The 23,627-nt window shown below is 41.3% G+C and overlaps 1 protein-coding gene across 3 annotated transcripts in view; it reads left to right on the top strand.

Annotated features, from left to right (window-relative positions):
* Positions 1-2,913: 2,913 nt before the first annotated feature.
* The window catches only part of ATRNL1 (attractin like 1), a 502,266-nt gene continuing 481,552 nt past the window's right edge, over positions 2,914-23,627 (top strand). The window contains exon 1 of one of the 3 annotated variants that reach the window (XM_083741181.1): positions 2,914-4,660. In XM_083741181.1, coding sequence (XP_083597307.1) covers positions 4,356-4,660 — 305 coding nt within the window. In that variant the 5' untranslated portion in view covers positions 2,914-4,355. The remainder of the gene's footprint in view (positions 4,661-23,627) is intronic. The other 2 variants (XM_083741182.1, XM_083741183.1) reach the window with 2 other exon arrangements.

Genomic DNA, 23,627 nt, shown 5'->3' with positions numbered 1-23,627 from the left:
CTTTTCCTTGCTTGGATATTTTGGTTCTTTCATTACTATTTCTTAGTTCTATACATAGTTTTGCATTGCTACATTAATGTAAAAATTATTAACAATTATTATGATAGCTGTTACTGTTGGACTGAATAAACAAAGAACCATGTATGCCATCTTGAGCTCTTTGGAAGAAAGGTGGGATACAAATGTAATAATAAAACTTTATTGACCCTGAAGTTTATTAAAAGGGGTGGATACATTTACTTGATTTTTATATGTATATAAGGATTCTGAAAAGTAAGAGGGTGTGATCCTTTGTCCTCACCCACTTATTTAGCACTTCTGAATCCTCTGTTTTTCTCATTTTACTGGCTCCCCCTCCCCGTCCTATAACTTGGTCCTTCATCAAAGAACCTGATGCACAGACACATTGATTGCTACAGCATTGCAGCACTGGCCCTTTGCAATGTTAAATAGAGCTCTCCACTGATAGAGGACTTATCTTTCCAAATTACCTTTACTTTGATTGGCAGTTTAAAAAGTTTGACTGCCTTTTTCTAACTAGAAAAAAGAAGAAAAAGCCACAAAAAGATGGATTTTAACCCTCTCCATAAAATAGATTTTTAAGAAGTGGTTTGAAACTTGCTTGTAGGCGTGAGCACAGATTGCTTAATGTGGTATGAAATGAAAAGCTCATTTGTCGAGCTCATTTGTAGTTCAATATATAATCTTAAATTAACAGAGTCACTGGTTTCACATCACTTTTTAACAGCAGATAGTTATTCAGTGGACTCAATCAGGTTTTATTTAGAACAATTAACAAACTGCACAGCAGTACAGGACTGAATAATTTTCCTCAGCCCCCAAAGCATAAGTCAAATGATAACAGTATTTTTCAAAGGTGTAAAATTATTACTAGGTCGACTGAATCTCCATCTATGTGCTGAGACATTTTTAGGTATACTGTATGAAAATGGAATATTTACAGTGCAACCCAAAGCATATCTTCTGAGAAGTCCCACTGAGTTAATGGAACTTACTCCCATGTAAGTGGAGATTCCACTGCAGCCTGAGGCACAATTAGTGGAAGTTAAGTCTCACTGGTGTTTAGGATTGCACTGTCAATCTATTGGACCCAAAGTTTAAAGCTCAATCTTGCATTAGTTGACCAAGAAGTAAGTCTGCATGCATTAACTTGGGTTGACTCTAGTAAATGTGTTTAGGATTGCAATCTTGCAGTGCAGTCTTATATATGTCAACTCAAAAGTAAATCTGAGATCAATGAGATCTACCCCCAGGTAAGGGTGCATAGCATACAGGACAATTTTCTTTCTTTCGAGGGCTGCATTCTTTCAGAGAGAATTCTGCTGAGGGCCAGAATTTGCTGGTGGAGCCAGACGCAAGTGTTCTCAATTAACTAATCTAGAATACAGTTCTGCTTCATTTTCACCATGGCTACCACAGATTAACATTTCCAGTCCTACGCAAGTCCACTCAGAGGTAAGTCTAACTGGTTTTGATGGGGAGGGGCTTGCCTCTTTCTGAGGTCATATTTGAGGTAACATACTTCTGCATACCTTGGGGTTTCCCCAGTTTGCCAAAACTTCTTGTTTGTTGGTGGCCCCATTTTGACTCGAAATGAATTGGCATTCTGCAGCCATTTAACGATTCCTGATTAATAGCATGAGACACACACTCCCTCCCATCCATCTGAACCATTTCCCCCCTCAAACCAACAATCGGAATGCAGGCTACTCTGGTGCAAGTGGCTGATTACTCCTGACCAGAAATACCACTCTTAAAATTGATATTTGCCCTTCTCACATCAAGACAGTTCACTCTTGGAAAGGGAAGCAGAGTTTGCAGTCTCCATTCATTTACATGCTACCTCTGCATTTTCTGAGCACACTTGTAAAAGGTCTTCTCCTTACTCAGTGTAGGGTGGGCAGGCACCCTAGCATGTGTACAGCGCTAAGAAGGTGCATTCTTGGGGTTGTTTTTTTTTAATCCAAGAGGACAGTTGTCAGTTATTTCATGAAAGATGATCACAGCCCAGGGAAACGCAAGCCAGTATTAACTTCTAAACTTGTCACTCTTTAGCAATTTAAAATCACCTGTAATGAATTCATTCTCTGATTCAGGTCCCATTCTTAGGTAAGCGTACGCAAGATTTAATATGGATTACATTTGACCAGGAAATCCCTGCAAACATCTGTCTGCTGATATGCAGATTGTTGAAGTGTCAAAAGAAGTCAGTAGAAAGTAACACATTTTAGAACAGTATTTAAAAAGTGCTCAGTCAACAAATATCAAAATGCTTGACCTGTATATATAAATGCTTACATCCTTTGTTTAGAGTAAATGTTTGTAACTTCTGAGAGTGTAGTTTTAAAAGTGTGTGCAGCTCTTGAAAGTACTCTGGTGGTTTTCTTCAGAAAAAGAATGACAAGAGATCCTGGAACTGTCCTTTCGTGGAGTGGCTACTGTGCCTTCACGTAGCATCTTCACAGCAGGTAGACATTCAAAAGTTGAAGCCTACCCTGACATGAAGATATAGCAATGACGTGTGCAAACTCCACCCATTGAATGCAGCTGTTGAAGGCTCCCATTGGGAGCAGTACCGGGGGGTGGGGAAGTAAATGCAAAGTACACTCAAGTCAACCAGACTAATAATAACCATAATCATTCTTGTGCTGCTGTTTCTCATCCTGTTTTTGTTTTAATTTTATTACCCTGAGTCACTGCGCTGGCAAAATATTTCTGAGAAAGCTCCCAGCCTTGCCTCTCCCCACCCCCACCCCCTTTGTGTGCCTGCGTATGAGAAGTTCAGGAACTTGTTTTCTCCCTTGTTGGAAAAGATGACACGCTCTTCCGATCTTCCATGTGGAAAAGCGGCGGCGGCGGCGGCTCCCGCCCCCCTCCCGACCAAGTAGCGGTTTCTCTCTCCCTCTCTCTCGTGTCACGCTTCAAAGTGATGCAATGGAGCAATGCGCTGCGCCTTTAAGGGGGCTTCGCTGCTGCACATGCTCAGCTCTTCTTTGTGTGGTAGTTTCTCGGCACGACTCCCCTGCAAAGCTGTAGGGGAGGCTGAAGCAGCAGCGGCAGCAGGAGGGGAAACAGATACACACGGCGTTGCAATCCTTTCTGCTGCCTCCAAAAAGGCGGCGGGGTGACGCTCCTGCCCTTCCTGAGGCTTCCTTCTGGGGCGGCTGGGACAGGAACTTTCGGAGAGGGCGGGGGGGGGAGAGGGAGGGAACCTGCCGCCAGCAGAAGCCTCTGCGCCTCCTCTTTCCCTTCACTTCCAGCTGGGAGCGGGGCTCGGAGCCCCCCAAACCCTTTCTCGGCGCAGTTGCTTCAGCAACGAGTGGCCTGAGGCGGCGGGGACGGAGCCGCGGGGAATTCCTGCTTTCTCCCGCGCTGGCTGAGGAGGGGCCTGGCAGTCCAGAGAGAGAGGGACGGCTCTGCACAGACCCGGCGGAGCGGGAAGGGGGGGGAGGAAGAGGAGGGATTCAGCCCCAGCGAGCCGCCCGCCTCGGAAAAAAGCAGATTACCAATTAGCCTTTTAAAAATGGCTGCTTCCAAACTGTCAGCTGGGACAGGAGGAGAGGGCTTTTAACTAAGCAAGCGCGCGCCCCTCGCCCCATCTCGGCGGGGACGGACGGGCGGGCGAGGAACTCGGGGCCCACTTGGGGCGGGAGGCTCTGAGGGGATCCTGAGGGCGCTTCTCTCAGCCGCCTGCCCGCCTGTGGGAGGAAGAAGCATCCCTTCCACCGCCGTCCTTGCCCGGCTGTTGCTGCTTAAAGAGGGCGAGCTACAAAGGAGACTGAGAAAGGGGGTTGCGGAGAGAGGGGGACGGCCGGCGGTGGAGCAGCAGCAGCAGCGTTACCCTGGGTGGGTTGAACGGGGGCATGTAGTAAGGGGAAGCGACAAGGTCAGGAAGGAGTCCATGGAAGACGGAGGCAATGAGCCCTGAGGACGACGAGGAAGAAGAGGCGGGAAGGCTGCTGCTGCTGCTGGTGGCGTCGTTTCACCTGAGGGATAAACGGGAGGTGTTGTGAGGAGCCTGTGGACAGACGGAGGGGGAAGCAGGGCTTGGCGGTCTCCCTTATTTCGCACTATAGACCGAATTAACCAGTTCTCTTCAGGACACATTTTTCCCATCGGTCTCTTGTTTTGTGCTGCTTCTTTTTTGAGGAGGGGGCGCGCAGTCTCTGCTCCTCCTCATCTCTGCGTTCAACTCGCTCTCTCCCTGACCTGGGTGATGTTCCTGGAGCGGCGGGGCTTGTTTTCCTCCTCGTCAGACCTACACAAGGAACTGGGTTAATCTCGCTTCCCGGCCCGCCCGCCCCCCTCCGCGCACCGGGTCCCGGCTCTTGCGGATGTGCTCTGTGGCAAAGATGCTGGATCCTTTGGGGAAAGTCCTGCGCAGGATAGGAGGCCCTCCTGTGATCTCTGGTGCCTGGAGACCTTTTTCTTGCTCCTCCTGCTGCTTCGCCACCCTTCTGGATATGCACAATTGGCTGCTTTTCTATGGATTACTGTACCTGGTGCTGTATGCCCAAGTCTCCCAGTCCAAGCCTTGCGAGAGGACCTCCTGCTTCTCGGGCCGATGTCTGAATTCTACCTGCATCTGTGACCAAGGCTGGGTAGGAGACCAGTGCCAGCACTGCCAAGGCAGGTTCAAGTAAGTGTCACCATCTTCTGATCATACTCTTTTCCCCCACCCCCTTTTTCCTTTTCCTGCTGTTATGTTTTATACCCAAAGTGTCTTTGCAGAAGTACAAAAACGAAAGCCGTCTTCCAAGAATCCCTAGATCATCGTGTGCTTGCTTTTAATGAGAAGACAAGGAGGAATCTGATAGGGACTTTCCCTTTGATATGATCATGAGAGCGATAATTCTATCTCCCTGAAAAAAAGAGAGAAAAAGTTAATTCTTAAGGTCTTTCCTTCAAAGCAAAGGTTTTTATTCCATTTAATGTTCCTCTCCCCCAATACTGTTCACCCAAGTTCTCTCACAAAGGTGTAATATATTAATCTACACCTAACCCTGTTTAAATGCGTTTCACTCATTATCAAACTAGCCAGCTTTCTCTGAAGGTTACAGTAATCCCCAGTAATTTAAGAAACCTCGTCTGTTAAAGCTGAATGAGTGAGTCATAGACAGCAGAAGAGAATTGAAAATAGTGGTTTGGATGTGTGGTGCACACTAAGGACTTTGTGCTGTGGATATAAGTTGTAGTAGCTTGTTCATTTATATGAAACAAGCTTAAAAAGAGGAACCTGTGCAGTTTTGTGACTAGAGTTATGGAGTAAAGGTTAGCAATGCAAGGATTTCATCCCACTTCTGCTACTGATCTGAGCAGTTATAATAATAATGTTACCTTGTGCAGGTTCATTTGCTTCTGCATGCTTTCTTTTTGTGCAGTGTGTAAAAGTGGGAATCAATATTTACCTTTGTGCACTTAATTGAGATTTATAATTTAAGATAATTTTAACAGCTAGGTGTTAAAATAAGGCAACGTGTGTATTTACACACACAATTTCTGGGCAGCTGGGAAAACCAGACATTAAAACAGCTAATCTGATAAGAGAGCTGGCTAGAATCCATATTTTACAGGAGAACAGTTTTTTGCTCATGCTCATTTTTATTGATGTACGTGGTGAGCTACTTGCTTGCTTGAGAAAGAAACATTCTGCAGAAAATGGGGGGGGGGCATCAACTTTAATGGAGTATTTGTAAGAGTGAAAGTGGTTACTTAAGCAAGTTCATATTTTGATGACCAAGTTCTTGTTTGTCTTGTAACAATCCACAAAATAAGTTTTTCTTACTATGTAGTTCCACTCAGAAAGTCTGCATTTAGGGATTAGAATGTGATTCCTTCAAAACAGTTAATTTTATCTGAGTGTCAACTGCATTCTATTTTATACCTTAGTCTAAGTCTCTGATAATTTAAGACAAGTAAAATTTCCAGATGATAATGTATCCCTTAGCTAATGTCTACAATAATCAGTACCTCCAGTAATGATACTATAATGGGATTTTCTTGGTTGTTTAGTATTAAAGGATTTATTCTTTGTCACACACAATATTTGCATGAGGAAAGTGAAACTGACAGAGGGAACATTATCTAAAGCTTGCTTGTAGAATATTGTAATGCTTTTTCCAAGTTAGCGTTGGGAATATTTAGCTGAATGTTCAAGGTATAATTCTCCATTAGCAGAAGAGTGTTTTAATGAGGAAAACTTGAGGACTTGCAAGTTTTTGTTTTATCTCTGTGTTGAATGACTTTGAAAGGGTTATTGATGTCATTATTGTTCTATAAATGAAAAATAGGTTTGGGATTCTGTAAATGCTGTAAAGTTAATCTGAAAAAGAAGGGTTATAATGCACCTTTATTGTTGTATTGAAGTATTTTTTATATATAAGATACATCTGTTTCTGTATCTGAAGCATAGCAGAACAAACCACATACCTGATAAAGTATCTCACAAGACTTGAAGTTCAATTTATTTAAAATGTTTATCAATTGACTTTCCTCTAAAGGGGCTCAGGGCAATGTACAACAAACATATAAGCATAACTGCATAAACAGTAAAACCATAATCTTAAAAATAGATATTTACAACGCCTTAAAGCACTGTTTCAAATGTAGTTGCTGAGGATTAAATACTCCATGGTTATTCTACAAAAATAAAAATGTTTCAGTTGATGTCTGCAGAGTGAGAGTGACAATTCCAGAGTTCAATGCAAATTGTCTCCTTTGCATTGGGGGGGGGGGGATCTACTATGAAACTAATGAATCTTAAGCTTCAGGGCCCCTAATCCCAGGCGGACCCCAGAAGCGACTTTAGTCTGCATTGCTTAAAAATGTTGTGTCTGTTAGACCCAGTTTAAATCACATGACTGATTGATTTTTAAAATGTATATATTTCAACTATTCCAGGTTTGTGAGTCAGTAGCTCAGTAGCTTGTAAAAGTGTGTGATCTGTCATGGAACAACCCCAGTGAAGAAGATAACAGACCTCGTTGCTGGTTGTGAAGAGGCCTCCATGACAGTTCAAGCTTCAGGCTCCCAAAAATGTAGGTCCACTACTGGGACTGTGGATAGAGCTCTCCCTTGCCAGTCTAAGTTTAAGACTTAGTTTAAGTTGGCTGGTAATGGAGAAGGCACTCCAGGCGCAGTAGCACACAAGAATCCCAAACAGATATATTATAAACTATATAAGGCACAGTTCTTACACTCTAAACCATGGGTAGGCAAACTAAGGCCCGTGGGCCAGATCAGGCCCAATTGCGTTCTGGATCCGTCCCGCGGACAGTCCGGGAATTGCCACGTGGATCGCCAGCGCATGCGTTCTTTCCCTTTCCCTCCCTCACATGGTGGCGGCGGCGCCTCCTCCCTCCCGGCTTCTCCCTGCCCTGCCTAGAGGAGGAAGGGGGCAGGGCTTTGTTGGGGCCAGCTGTAGCAGCGCTCGAGCAGCCGCCATTTTAAGCAGCCCCTCTCCGGAGCCCTTTTGTGCACTGCTCATCGTCCCGCCGTCACCAACCCTGGCCGCTTACAAGACAGGTAAGCAGCCACCAGGGCTCATGGTGCTTTTGCATCATTTCCCTCCGCCTCCAAATATAATCCGGCTCCCACTGGCCCTCGCTGAAAAAGTTTGCTTACCCCTGCCCTAAACTCAGCTCCCATTGCCAGGGTTGGTTAATTTAAAATATGACAGAGAAAAAGCCAAATTTGAAACATGGTTTAATTTTTGTACTTCAGGTATTTCCCAGATTGGATCATATGGCTTGATATAAGTTGTTATAAATTAAGGCTTTTGCTTTTAATATATTAGCATTGCATTCAGTTTTCTTTCTAAAACATCCTTTGTTTGTGTGTGTTTAAAAGGCTTAATCGTATAATTTATATAAAAGAGCCCTAACTTAAATACATTGTTTTGAAGTGTTAATGTGTTAATTTTCAATGATGTTAAAAATATATAAATTTAATTTGTAAAGGTTTGTGTTTCTTGTATGATCTGTAAAAGAATTCAGTAAAATAAGACTCTTGTTCTTTCTTGATTCCTATCTTATATGATGTGAACCCAGAGGATATGCAGCAAGCTTAACTCATTGTGTAATGAGTGATTGGCATTAGCAAATGCTGCTGGTATTGACACCAGGGCAGTATCAGTTTAGGCAATTTGGGTGTTAATCTCATGTGAGATTTCCTCTCCATTCCTGAAAAACAATAACTTAGCAGGCAGACATCAGAAATGATTGATCAATCTTGGTAAGCATGTGTCAAAGTTAATTGACTGATTCCATGGTAACATAGCATTTCCTCTATAGGGAATTCGTTAAGATTGTAAGATTATTCTTTAAATGCTGTTCAGGGATGGATAAAGGATGAGGAAGAAACAACTAGGGGTCAACTTGATTTTTTACCATAAAAATAAGCATATCTCTATTAAACTATTAGGCTTCCAGCCTCTAGTTTTTTCACAGCCAAAGGTCAAACGAAATTAACCTTTCCAAAACAGAATTAGCATTAGCATAGCACACAAATTGCAGGGAGAGAACCCTCCATTGGGCAGTACCTTTATTGGCACAAACCAAGATGTCACAAAAGTATTACGTACACGTTTTTGAATTCCCAAGAACTCATTCTTAGGCAACATGTGACGTAAAAAAGGAGTTTGTGGCATTTTGACTGGTTACAATAAAGATATTGCCCATCTGTGGATAATGAAGTTTATTCTTATGGACTAACACAGCTACGTGTGTGTGTGTGTGTGTGTGTGTGTGTGGTAAAAGAAAGGCTTTAAAGGGATTTTGAAGAACATAGACATAGCAAACATACTATATATACTATATGCAGGTGTCTTTACTGCGTCTGGTGAACTATCAAGATTTTCTGATATTAACTAAATAATATTGTTTTTCCCTACTTTTGCTGCTGTTGCTTAGATCAGTGGTTCTTCGTGTGTGAAGCAAGGAAAAGCAGAACAATATAAGCTGTGTTTAGGGTGGGTGGAATCTCCTCCATGATCTCTCCATGTGAAACTTGCTTAGAAATGGAAAGCAAAAGGTTCCCTTTCCCAACGGTTTAGTATAAGCTATTTTCTATCTGGCATGTTGAAATCTGGTGTCAGGCAGCAGCAATTTTTAGTTCATGTTTTCTCTAACATGCCTAAGGACCTCATTCTGCCTGCTATTATCAGCTTGCCCTGAGGCCACTGCAGTTCCAAGTACTAGGAAATATACAAGAATAATGGGAGACAAGTTAAAATTACAAATTCTTGAAGAATACTCATTATAGCAACATAAAAACCAATGCAATAAAATGGTAACAGCCTACTTACCGGTATTAAAAGCATCAAGTGAAAAGGTGATAGAAACATGGATGCACATAGGTATAATGGAAACTAAAGCAAGCTATTAGACTCAGTGAGTACCCCTGGCCACTGTCTCCCCATGATACCAGAGTCAATACAGGCCTGTAAATAAGTGCCTTGCCATTAATCAATCACAATTTTTATCACCCAAGTTGGATAACTGTGAAGGATGCAACACCTGCTTAGAGTTAAAAAGCATGCCTGCGCCCATGAGCATAGCCAAGATTTTTGTTGGGGGAGGGGCAGGCTTTTGTAGGGGGAGGGAGAACCTTACTGAAGTATTTTTATTGATTTATGGGGGCAGCTGCCCCCCTGCCTCCATTTGGCTATGCCCATGTCTGTGCCTTACACCTTGGCACCAAACCCTAAGGTGCCCCACTTACCTTTCATGGTGTGAGGGCCACATAGAATTCCATTAGCTGCTCCACTGGAACTGGCCACTGCTGCAAGAACCCTTTGAGGATCTGAAAAACACTGAACTCCATACCTGTTCTGCAATAGTTTGTTCAAGTGGCAACTTTATGACCCTGTCTGCCTCAGTCTTCCAAGATTTCATAGCTCTACTGGCATAAACTCCAGTTACTTCCAGGCCATTAGGGTACACTCCTGAAAATATGTCATCTGGTTCTGTGACAACACCATTGGCAGTGCCATGCTGAGTTCTGAAACATGGTGAGCAAGAAAGATCAAACTGAAAAGGAGACAATAGAGCACAAAGGTCCCAACCATGGACATGACTCTAGAGTGCTTAGATGTAAGAGACTTATTGATGGATTGTGGCCTGGTTGTCACATCAAAAGTGGGCAACTGAGTTAACCAAATCAGGAGGCCACTGCCAAATTGCCACTACAAAAGGGAAAACTCCAAAAAGTTAAACCCCTGCTTGAGCCTTTATCAACCCAGTTCTAGGACAATATAGCAGAACACCATTTGTCCTGGGAAATAACCTCAAAGCCAGCTGACCCAACTGCAATCGAGTTCCTTTTCCAGCAACAAATCTTGTCTCCAAAAGGAAATACTATTGTGCTCATACCTTTTTATTTTATTTTATCAGACAGCCAATTCCAGCCTCATGTCCCTGGAACCGTGGATTATCTTGTGAGGTTAACTGAGGTCCTCCATTGCATCACAAAATCTATGCAAGAGGGCTTGACCAAGAGCTATCGCTTGACAGGCAGAGTTAAGGTAGCCACTGATTTCTGCAGGTTCTGAAGCATTAACTGATTTATCCTTCCCACAGAAATGACCCCAAGCCTAAGCTTTGCCAGCAGGAAGACAGGTGGCAGTACTGGTGAAGGGAATCCAATTCAATACCTAGTAAGGTAATCACCAAGCAGGGACCTCTGTCTTTTCTTCTGCCATTGGCACTCCCAATTGAGCAGGCAGATAGCAAACTCCTGTATCAAAAGCCAGCACCAGCTTTATTACTTTTCCATTCCTATTTCCCTCTTCCTCCAGTTTTGAGCTGCCAGCAAATGTGTTATAATACTGTTTAGCAACATTAAACTGAGTGCACACTGTCAAGCTTACCTAAGAACGGAACCTGTTGGTACTTTATCCCAGTAATTTGATTTATTCTGTTTACTACATTTCCCCAGTATTACCAGTATCCCTGAGTTTCACCAGATACATCTGAAATCAGCTTGATTTCAAATGTACATCTCCAGCACAGAGCCATAGGAAGTTGAAAACCTATATAGTTATCTATCCTTGACTTTTATTTGATTACATGGTGATTTCCTCTATAATTTATGGGGTCATATTAGAACATTGAAAATTATTGGCCTTTAAAAACCTTTTAAAGAAGTTGAAACTAGAAACTGGCATATGCCTCAGTGAAACCATGTAGAAATATTCTTTTAGCTATGTCCAAATATTTGTAGAAGCTTTACTGATGGTTTTAAGGAAGATACTATTATCTTCCAGATCTTAGTGTGCTTTTACTTTAAAATGACTGCCCTTCCCCCTGAAGCTAATACAGTAGTCAACTGATCTGTCATGCTTATATGAAGATTCTTGTCATGTGTTATAATGGCTATAACGCTCAAGTGAGCTTAACATTGATAAAATATTAATGCCCAGGTACAGTTCTAGTCACATGTGATTATGCATGACTAGTTGCACAATGATGGGAATGCACATTCAGATGTGCATCTCAATGCACATGTGATTGAAAGTAATGCAGCATGCATGGGCAACCATCAGCTGCATGTGTATAGGCATCTTGATTTACACCTTCACTTCCAGCTTCAACAAGTAAGCAGAAGTCCATTTCCACGTGTGGCTATTAGGATTGAATTCAGCTGAATTGGATGTATAATATGAAACAGAGGTGGTGATTAGTATTTTCAAATATTTATTAGCATTTGACAGCCATGCTTGCAGTTCTGAGTAAGATCCATTATCTCCTGAATTGACAAATTGGCTCTCAAATTTGAATTTCATGGCAAAGTCCTGAGCCACACCCCCTTTCTTAGATAATGAAACACATGGACATCAATATTTTGGGTTAATGGGATAAATAAGGCCACAACTTCATTGGTTACAGATGTGAGTGGTATTGGCTTAGGCCAGGGATGTTCAACAGGTCGATCGGGATCGACTGGTCGATCCCTGGGAGGTTGCAGTCGATTGCTGTTGATCACGGACTCATTTTCCTTTGCTTTTGCCTAAGAGCACCTGGCCCGCCCCCCTCTTTCCTGCCTGGATTTTCTCCTGATCTCTGTAACAGAAGACAGAGTTTTTGCTGTGTGGCAAAATGCTCCCACAGCACTGGTTGGGTTTTTTTTGGCAACTAACCCCCTCCCCCTTAAAAGTACCCCCACAAAATGGACATAAAACGGGGTAGTTCCCACCCTTAAAAAAGCTCAACAACTTTGACCTGAACCCCCCAAAAGGGAGTAGATCACTGCCAGATTTTAATTCTGAAAGTAAATCTCAGTTCCTCTGGAGTTGGCCACCCCTGGCTTAGGCATCGGAAGTGAACCGACTATATCTAACTCCTGCCCATCATGACACAATGGTCAACCACCAGTAGGGGGAGCCCTGTTGATGTACATCAACTGCGAGCTCCCCCAGTGTCCCCAATGAGGTCGTAGCATGGCCCTAGCCCATACCCTGGCCTGGCTTTGGACAGGATCCACACCCCAGGATCCCTTTAACAGAATACCCTTAAAGAGGAGGGGAAGGTGAAGGCCACAACCTCCCCTCCCATAAAACAGGTTTACCAATGCCTAACCGCCAAACCTTACAAAGTTGTGATGATTGCTACAAGGCAGGCGAAAGCCACATGACTGGTGCCAGTTTGCCATGTGGGAAAATTCCTACTTGGCCCCCTCAACAGGTGACCAACCGTAGTCCATAGCAAGGCCAAGATGGCGAACGCATGAAAATAGAGCAGGAGGGTGGGAGATCCAACGCAGTAGGAGAAAGGAGACAGAGCCCTGGCCGCATGGGGTTTAAATAAGGTAAGCCACGCCCCCAGTCACCCGATTGGTTGACTGTGGGGCGTGACGAGGCCCGGACTCCCAATGATGCAGGAGGCATCGCCACGCCCCCCTGCTGTACACGGGGAGAGCTCGTGGCCAGCCTGCAACTCCGCCCCCCTGGGAAGTGGAGCGGTTTTGCTAAAGTAATTCTATCAAATAGTTTGAGGACTATTAGAAACTTTCTATAGTGTGTGTGTGTGTGTGTGTGTGTGTGTTTGTTTGTGTGTCTGTCATGTCTCTTTACGATATGTGTCTGTGAGAGAAACTCCCCACCTCTCTAAAGTTTAGTGGGGACTAGTTTAAACTTTAGTTTTACCCAAATAGCAAGTTCTAACTGCCATGTTGAGTTGTTGATCTGCTGTTTACAAATAAATACATCTATTGAAGTTTCCCTAACTCCTGTTACTTCCTAGTATTCGCGCAGACATATTGCAAGTTGTCCTCACATAGTGATTACCCTTCCCAACCCACTGGAAGCTACAGTTTCCATTCTCTCTTTTTGCTGTCCTCAGGTGCTGCTCTGTAGTTTCTTGGTCCTTAATACGATGCACAATGAAGATTCATTCATTCACTCACTTATTCATTTCTTGTAAAAAAACAAATAAATCTCAAAGCAATTTTGAAAAAGGTAAAACAATAAAATCAATATTAAAGCAAATTAAAATTACCTCAACTTTCTAAGCATCTGGGTAGGCTTGTCTAAACAAAAATGTTCTTTGCAGGTGCCAAAAAGAGAACAGTGAAGGTGTCTGCTTGATATCAATAGGCAGGGAGTTCCAAAGTGTAGGTGCTACTACGCTAAACAACTGGGCTCTTAAAATGCAGAATGGGTATTGTGCGAGAGCTGTAGGAGTGCCAATTCTGCTGGATCGAAGTGGTTGAGTGGGCACATGTGGGGTAAGGCGATCTGTTAGATCTCTGAGCACGGGTTTCTTATGCTGACCAGGCTCACTCCTGGTTGCATAGTACAAGTATTGTATGTATAGTACAAGTATTTTAGCTGACCAATCCAATGCCTTCTATCTACAGTGTGCTCTGGTTGCAAGTGGTTTTAATAGAAATGCATACTATGTTAAATATCTGCAAAGGAAATAGCCCACCTTGCAGATGAGACTAACTGCTATGTGGTTAGTGTGTTTTTCTTCTGGAAAGTATGGAAAATTAATATTTCTGGATTCTGCTCCAAATCCCTGCCTGCCTGCAAAAAGGACTGCAGAGATATGTATATTTTAATGGTTTAATAAGATTGGTACTGCTTATGAAGGATGATAGTATTTACTATTTGCTAAGTTGTTCAATAATTTTATCTCAGTGTGTAGTATTTATTTAGCTTTCAGTTTAACTTGCTAATAGCCTGTTAAATTTCTAAATGCAGATTTATTTGGGAGTTATACAATAAATTCTACTTTTACAAGTAAAATATAGAATACTGAGGAGACCAGGGAGAATGTTAAAACCTGCATCGCTTGTGAATGACTTGTTTAAATTTTGACCTAATTCTGAGGGAGCATGCACTGGCCTACTTCTTCTCTTACTGAAAACACAAGTAAAGAATATATCTAGTGTACTTCTGCAATATGTTGATTCTATGTGACATGATAAACAAACCTAAAAGCAATTTAAGAAACATTAACATTTTAAAGGTTATACTATTTTTAAAATAAATTCTCCATGGGTCAAGAACATATAGCCTTCATAACAGAAAACACAAATTATAAACCCAGTATCATTATATGGGCTTCAAACTGGATTTGGATTATATATTGATATATCGCCCAGCCTTAATAGGATGCTCCTTCATTTATAAATTTATAAATAATGGAAGCATTTTAGACCATTGCTTTCCTGAAGCTTTTAGTTTGTTTTAGCAGTGTAGCCCATGACCTTATTGCTGTTTATCAATTCATCAATTGTTTATTAAATCTATATCAATATGTGGCAATGCAATGGATTATTAAATTAGAATACCAGTGAGAGTCAGGCCACAGCAGTTATAGTTCACAATGTATTAATTAAGCCTATAAACAATTATAATACACCATCAACACATTGGACAAAAGATTCCTGCATTGCAGGGTATTGGACTAGATGACTCTCATGGTCCCTTCCAGCTCTACAATTCTATGGCAAGTAGTGATTGGGGGGTTCATTTCAGGATGAACTTAACTAATTCACACTTTCTGAAACAATTTGAGAGCCAAAACTCAGTTATACTTTGAAATACATGCCCAAATTTTGTGATGCAGTTTTCTAACCAATATTTGTGTGTGTGTGTGTGTGAGAGAGAGAGAGAGAGGAATGTGCATAAAAATGAATGTATTCATTTAAATAACATACAAAAAATCATTACCTTAGAGGAAAGGGCTTGTAGAAATGTGTTCATTAGTCAGAATTGCATAGAAACATGTGCTTATTAGAAGTTAGCACTAAAATGCTGACAAATTTTAAGGATTTTTTTTAATGGCAAATTGCTACAGAAGTGTGGAGAACTGAATTTTAGAATGGAAAAATAAGAAATTGGGACACCTGAAATTGAAAGACTCACTCATTCCTAATGGCAAGAAACAGGACCTGGATTACTTAGTTCAATGGAATATTGAAAGAAACAGAACCAAAAAACCTTAGTTTGCATAAAAAGAAAAGACACCTCTTAGCATTCACCCAGCATATTGGAAGAATACAAAGAACCTCCACCTGTTGTGGTGGGGGGGCACACGCACACACACACACACACACCTGTTTTTTGGATCTGTGTGTATGGGTAGAGTGAATGATTTACTGAGCACTCAAATTCTAAGCATTTGTCTCATCCCTTGCAGAATGTATATGTTTCAGAAAGGCAGAATATGAAGGATCATTTGAGGCTCACAGATTGAACTGTATCCTGAACTGAACATTATGGTGTCATTAGCCCAAACATCACTTTTCTTGTTGAGACTTATGTCCTCAGCAGAGATAGAAAATACATACTGGATGCTTGCCCGGAGCTTCTGGAGCTCCTTTGTGTCTTATTTACACTCAACTAAAACTGCATACAGCATTCCTAGCCTCTGATGCCAAACTGAAATAGTTGAGGGGAGGAAAATAGGTCAGTTAACATTCCTCAAGTAACATTTCTAGTCATGCTTTGTTCCTAGCCATGTTTCTTCCAATGGAGAAATCAGGTGATATTTCATTCATGGTAGTATAATTTCTTTTTTTGTCCTAAATACCAATGACGGATGAAAAATCAATGACTTGAAGGCCTGCAGTATAAAGCAGTAATTGGCTTGCAGGAGCCTTTATTTCATTCTGGGTATGTGGTGGATCTGTGATGATGCGAGAGGCAAACTGAGTGGTTCAAGGTGTGGGACTGGATGGGATATTCCCTTCTGGCCCTTCCCAACTTTGTGGTTCTCATTTTCACTTATTTTGTGTCTCCTCCTGTGTGGCTTGTATTCCTATAAGCATATTGCTTCAAGTGCAGGATTTACAGAGGGCAGAAACAATGTTTACAGACACATTACGCGTTTGGCATATTATTTTCCTTATATAACCAATCTTTAGACCCTATCCTAGCCTATTTTTCTACAATGATAAGCCCACTGAGGATGGAACTTTGCTGTCTGAAGCTAGTCCACCTGTCCCTTAAGATCTTGAGGGGTGTACGGTTCAATTTTCATGGATGACTCATCAGGAACTAATACACAGCTGTGTAGTGATGTGGTGAGATGTAATATATAAGAGCACAATTTAATGCTGGTCAACGAAGCACTTCTTCCTACAAGCCAGGAGCATTGGGACTACATCTCAATTTTACTTCCTCCTGTTCCAGGAGTTTCAAGGTCTAAATGGAGGACAGCTGTACAAGTTTGTTGTTGTTTGATTTTTATGGCTGCCCATAAATAAATAAAAGGATTAAGCTCTTGGACAGCCTTATGCTGAACTTGCTTTTACTGGTTGGTTTGTATCTCTGGAGTTTTATATAAAACAAGGAGCTGCAACAAAATGTTGCAGTCCGGAGTGCTGCTCCTGAGCATTCTTAATTTCTGCTTGCTGCTTCTGATTGACAGCTTATGCAAAACACTACTAAACCTTAGGTTACAGGCTACAGACACAACCAAAGCGTGCATAACTAAAAAAAAAGTATTGAAATTTTTATTTGATGTCATTTTATCCTGAAGCACAGTCTGGAGAACAGTTTGAATGACAGTGTTGGGATAAGTTGTCTGTTTTTAGCAACTTATCAAATATAAATATTATCAAATTAGTCAAAGCCAATTTGACAATATTGGCTGCTTGCATTAAAAAGTAAAGGCTTATTTATTATTATAGTACTTTCCTTGTTAAAGTGGGGTGTGTGTGTGTGTGTGTGTGTGTGTGTGTGCATTGACCAATCTCACTTTATAAAACACATTTGTTAGGCTTGCTTATGCAGACCAAAGCCGACAGACATAAGACTTCCTAATCTCATTCTGTCTTGAAATATTACATGCATAGCAGTTAATCTTAGTATCCTTTATTTTACTAGTCTGATCATTTTAAGAATGAGTATATAAAATTGATATGCATAGTATTTTAATCTTATCAATGCCATAATTTCTAATTTAAAATATTGTTGTAAATATGTACAGAATCTGGGACTGCTTAACATTTAGCCCCCCAAATGCTGCAAGAAATTACTGTATTTTTCCGTGTATAAGACTATTTTCCCCTAAATTTTTGAAGTTTAAAATAAGGGGTCGTCTTATATGCGGATAGTGCAAAGTGCATTTTCTTTATTTTGAGTCCCCCAAAATAGGGGGCATCTTATACACAGAAAAATACGGTATATATTTGTCTCAGCATCTGGAGAATGCATTTAATGATGTTGTTTCAGTTAATATGTGTCAATACTAAAAAGTAACTTTTATAATTCCCCCATCCCGATTCTTAAAACACACACACAAACCAATTCCTTAAGGGTAACATTACTATCTGCTTCTAAGGCTGCTTCTAAGTATTCTTATGGACAATTGTATACAGTTCTTAAGATTTATGTTCATAATTTAACTGCAATTATAGTATGGATAGAAGGCAGCAAGAATTTTTTTTTGTTTACCATCAGTTGCCAGGCTGTTTGCTGCAACGTTTGTGTCCATTGAAAACACGATAGGAAAAGGTATTTAGTGTTCACTGTGCCATATTCGAATACACCCACACCCACACCCACACCCTTCTTCAATTCGCTGGGATATAATACTTGAAAATATTCGTGTGCTGCAATGGAAGCCTCCAAAGTGATTACAGAGTTAGTTAGTTGCCAAAGGGAGTGGTTGTGACATGTGTTTAGATCTGGAAAACATCTTTCACATGAACAAAATCAAATGTCAGAATTGGTCGCTGATCATAGACCCTCACTCTGAATTAGCCATTTGGGAAGCAAACATCTGTCTTGGACAAAATTTGTTGCAAATGTATAGTTTGTGAGGCAAGAAACAGCAGCTGTGAAATATATTTTGTGTGTGTGTGTTTTAGAAGTGATTAGCAAATAATACTGTGTTTCATGTTTCATTCTTCTGGATGGTTCTACTCTCTCCATAGGGGCATTCAAAGTTGTATACACATCTGGTTCAGAAGAAATTCCTTTATTTTTTTGCAAGGTAGTCTGAAACAGCAAATATTTGGGGCGTGGTGGTGGGATGCAGCTTTCTAGATTTATTATTATTATTATTACCCCACCCATCTGGCTGTACTGTAATACATCAAACATTAAAAGCTTCCCTAAACAGGGCTGCCTTCAGATGGTAGTTGTTGTTCTCTTTGATATCTGGTGGGAGGGCAAGAAGGCCCTCTGCCTGGTTCCCTGTAACGTGGCTTCTCGCAGTGTGGGAACTGCCAGAAGGCCCTCGGTGCTGGACCTCAGTGTCCAGGTAGAACGATGGGGTTGGAGCCTAATGCACGCTGCCACCAGATTTTATTCATGGTATTGTTTCAAGTCTGCAGTTGCCTACTATCTACTTTGTTTGTTATCTTGCTCACATAGATGAAATGTAGAAAAATTGTTGAAGTGTCGGGTGTACTGCAGGATGTACTGCAGAGAGACGCCCATGCTCCTCCTATGTGGTTTTTAAAAAGAAGACTGTAAGATGTAGCTATGCGCTGCTGTAGGAAAATAGTAGTGTACAGCTAAGGAGAAGGATGTCTATCCAATTGGCTAGTCCTAAGAATGACAATTCAGACTGAGAACTGCTCCTGTTGAAATATCAGGTTGTTGGTATTTATACACTATACGTACAATCAAAGCACATTGCTTCCAGAAAGAATCCTGGGAACTGTACTCCCAAGCTGCAATTATTATATTCCCAACACACTTTACAATTAAAATTAAATAATCCATTAAGTACAGTTTCCAGGATTCTTCACATAAAGTAATGTGCTTTAAATGTATTGTGTGTACATAGCCATTGTCTCCCTTCTTGGTTTAAAAATACCCTATTTTTCGCTCTATAAGACGCACTTTCCCCCTCCTAAAAAGTAAGGGGAAATTTGTGTGTGTCTTATGGAGTGAATGGAGGCTGCTTGGCTAAGCCAGAACCCAGAACAGCAAGAGGGATCACTGCGCAGCACTCCCTCTCGCTGTTCTAACTTCTGGCTTAGCCGTGCGAAGCCTCCTCAGGGCAGCTGCCCTGAGGAGGCTTCGCACGGCTATCTCTGGCTTTTGCGGGGGGTGGGGGAAGGGACAGAGGGGCTTCCCCCACCTCCCGCAAAAGCCCACAAGAGCCGCATTCTCTTTAAAGAGCCGTGCGGAGCGTGTGTGCAGCTCTTGGGGGCTTCTCCCTCCTTGGGGAAAAGCCTGCAAGTGCCGCACACATGCTCCGCGTGGCTCGTGAAAGAGAGTGCTGAGCAGAGCCTCGGATGCATACAGGCTCTGCTCAGCGCTCCCTTTAAAGAATATTTTTTTTCTTACATTCCACCTCTAAAAACTAGGTGCGTCTTATGGTCAGGTGTGTCTTATGGAGCTAAAAATATGGTAGATAGATGATGGCAGGAATCACCGTCCTAGGACCAGAAATATTGAAGGCTAGAATCTCAAGGGAGGTGAGGAAACCTCTCTGATCTCTGGGCTGCATGAAGAAACTGTATGTACTAGAGTGTCAAGTCCCACCACAGCACGTGTGGGAAACTTCTAAGAGTTCCTGTGCTTCTGCTTATAATCCCGATTCCATATTTGTCTCCCTATTTCCCCTTGATTCTTTTTTGAAAGGGAGTGATAGCTGTCATAATTTACCTACATGAATGCTCCTAATGTTGCTGTTTAGACAGTTCTTAACCTTAATTCAAACATACATTTAATTCCAGTATTTCTTCATAATTTATATTTTTTTGTGATAGGTTTATATTCACTGTACTAGACAGCTTCCGTAAAAATTGAATAAATCTGCTGTGATAGGCAGTAGGGTAACATGTCAAATAAAAATAAACTCTTGGAACTGGCTGGATATATGTAGTAAAATAGAAATTGCTACAGGAAAACCATCACTTGTGTATGAGAAGGTAGCTGTCAGACACTGAGAGTGTTCTGCTTTGTATCACTTTAAGGTCTCCATCTTTGAGGAGGATTTATGTGTACCTATATGATTGTGTGGTTTATCCAATAAGCTGATGGTATAGAGGCATCTGACCAAGGGACAGGGCTGAGGCTGGTCAACAGACTCTTGGGCTGTTATTGTTGGGTTGGGTTGTTGTTGTTAATATTATCATTATATCTTTATTTTTAGTTACTGTGGTTTACATGGAAATTGTTCAGTTTGGTTGTGTACTATATATGTGTGTGTTTGTGTGTGTGTGTCTACTTATGCTACATTTGTAGCATAAGCATTATAATCATAGCATATCCCATGCATAATATCCCACATGAGACTCTTCATCTCAAGATCATTGGTTAAGCCCCATATTAGGCAAAAGATTCCTGCATTGCAGGGGGTTGGACCAGATGGGAGAGTATCATGGGAGAGTTCCAAACCAGCCTGCTCTGCTAGATTCCTGTTTGCAGTGAGGTGTTTTTTAAAGTGCCAGCAAGAGCAAAAAGGCACAGTACACTGTACCTCCTTTAAAATGGCACAGTACATTGTACCTCCTTATCCAGGTACATGTATAGATTAGCCCAAAGTATGCTGGCAGGAAATAGAAATGTAACCAGGAAAAGGTAATACAGTGACTAGCCACAGAGAAGAGAGCAAATACAGGAGCTAATAAGGCTTGAGGACAGGCTTTATCAGAGTCCAGTATAATAAATTTGTAATAGTGCCCCTCTCCCCTCCCCATGAAGGTCCTTGTGTGTGTGTTTTTTTAAAAAAGATGAATTTACCTTAGGTACATTAGATCCTCTTTTCAGCTCCTTCCGTTTCTGTCTTCCTGACTTGCATTTACAGCATAACCAGAGGCATGATAAAATGACATGTATTAACATAAGTGACAAGTGTTTCCAGCTGGTTGAAAAGGTCTCTACCTTAGGTGTGTGTTTTGTATCATTTTTAAACATATTTGCAATTCCCTTTTCTACTGTTTGAGATACTATACGACTTAGACTGTGTGTGTGTGTCCCAAAATAAGTTGTATGCTGGAGGACCATGATAGTAGTAGTATTATGAATGTCTCACAGGGAATAAGAAATACTTGTGTACAGTTCATGCAGATGCTAATGTTAAGAAAACAAGCAGATGTTCACCAGTTTCTAAACCTCTTACTAGGGCAAATCTGTGCAGCATTGCTTATCCCAATTAGCAGACCATGTCCAAAAGATCTAGCTAAGGGTTTTTCCGTAACAAAACATATCGCAAATATGATTTATTTGGAATGCTGCAAGCTAGCACCTTTTACAGTAGCTTGAACATTGTAAGCACAAGGTTTTTGTTATTAAGAAAAACATTTTCCATAATAGTCATCTTGTAATCTGTTTTAATTTTTGTGCGGCTTTTATTGCATTATAATGGTTGCAATCCGCTTTGATTTTTTTAAATGAATTGCAGTATACAGATATTTTTATAAATAAATGAAGCTTTCCTGAAAGGCTCTCTTCTGTGTGCTGTAAGCATATGTTCACATGCAAAATTGTAATATGTATTCAAGAGTTTATTTGAAAATAGATTTTTATTGCCTTTGCCCCAGGTGTTCTTAATTTCCAACTGATATTTTTGCAACATATGAAGAATGCGGGTCAAATAGAAAAGAGAGATTAATCTGTGTTCTCGAAAGCCATTAGAGCAGGGGTCAGCAAACTTTTTCAGCAGGGGACCACTTCACTGTCCCTCAGATCTTGTGGCGGGCTGGACTATATTTTTTTTTGGGGGGGGGAAATGAACGAATTTCTATGCCCCACAAATAACCCAGAGATGCATTTTAAATAAAAGCACACATTCTACTCATGTAAAAACACCAGGCATGCAGGCCTCACAAATAATCCAGAGATGCATGTTAAATGAAAGGACACATTCTACTCATGTAAAAACATGCTGATTCCTGGACCGCCCGCAGGCCGGATTTAGAAGGCAATTGGGCCGGATCCAGCCCCTGGGCCTTAGTTTGCCTACCCATGCATTAGTGCTCTGTGGCTATCCCTCCCTCCCTCCCTTCCTTCCATTTGATGTTATGGCAGGATAATCTGATGTGCCTTATGACGTGTACAGTTCCCTTTATGTCCCTAAGTGGGTTATTGAGATTGGAATCCATCTAAAACTAGAATCGAAATGCCATGCAAAGTGAGTATAATTTTGCTTGAGCTAGCCATACCACATGAATGGATTTGCCCTGCAGCTGGGAGCCACCTCTCAGTGAAGTTTAATGTAGTCACCATTCACCAGTTGACACATCTGTTTCGTCCCATAGACACTTTATTTTAGAAAGCTTCCTTAAAATATCCGAGATCTTGGAAATAAAGAATTGCTATTTTGGCTTTTTTATGATGCTACAATAGGGGATTTTTTTCTGACAGAGCTTTGTTGCTTGAATATATAATGAAGTTATGAACCTAGGTTTTGCATGTGTCGGTTGCTATGAAACCAATCATTATTTTACAAGTAGAACACTGATTTTCACAAATCTAGCTCCTCTTCCTATTACATTCTGAAGTAGCAAAAATTAAATAGCTTTTCTGGTTAGCTAATACCCAAAATGAAAAGAACAATAGAAAAAAAGAATTCTGTTCACTTTCAGCTTTTAACAGTTGATCTGTTGTTCAATCAATATATAATCTCTCTCTCTATACAGATCAGATAATTTATTGATCAGATAATTTATTGGTTTTAGCATTTTCATGTTACCTATTTTCCACAGTTTTCGCCGCTCATATAGAAAAAATGCTGGTTAGGCCCCACACTGTGTTTTAGGTTGGACTGTGGGCTTTGCAGCCTAGGGTGTGGAATCTTTTTGATATTTGCCCTTTTGTGTATACACAAATTACATACGTATGGTGTTAACATTGCCTTAGCATGTAACAGCCTATTTGGGTAGCTGTCACTATTGCTGGAATGATGTGTGGCTTAGTGATGAAGGTGCATATTGTTGACCAGATATGCTTCCAAGTCTTTGTTCAGTGGTCTGAAATATTCAAATTATGGGGAGAAAGGTAGGGAGTCATTTGTGAATCTTGCCCTATGACTTCTGCCTTTAATCGATTCATGCTCCACTCCTGGTACCTTCTGTAAAAAACAAACAAACAAACAAACAAACAAACAAACAAACAAACAAACACTGCTAAGGGGGCCATCACAAAAAGTAAGGGGCCTGGGGCTCCTCTGGTCTCCATTTTGTAATCTGAGCTC

This window comes from Podarcis gaigeae (genome assembly GCF_964106915.1).
Source record: "Podarcis gaigeae genome assembly, chromosome: 5".
In the NCBI taxonomy this organism is placed as follows: domain Eukaryota; kingdom Metazoa; phylum Chordata; class Lepidosauria; order Squamata; family Lacertidae; genus Podarcis; species Podarcis gaigeae.
The sequence above is the reverse complement of the archived record's forward strand: the minus strand, read 5'-3'. Positions and strand labels throughout refer to the sequence as shown.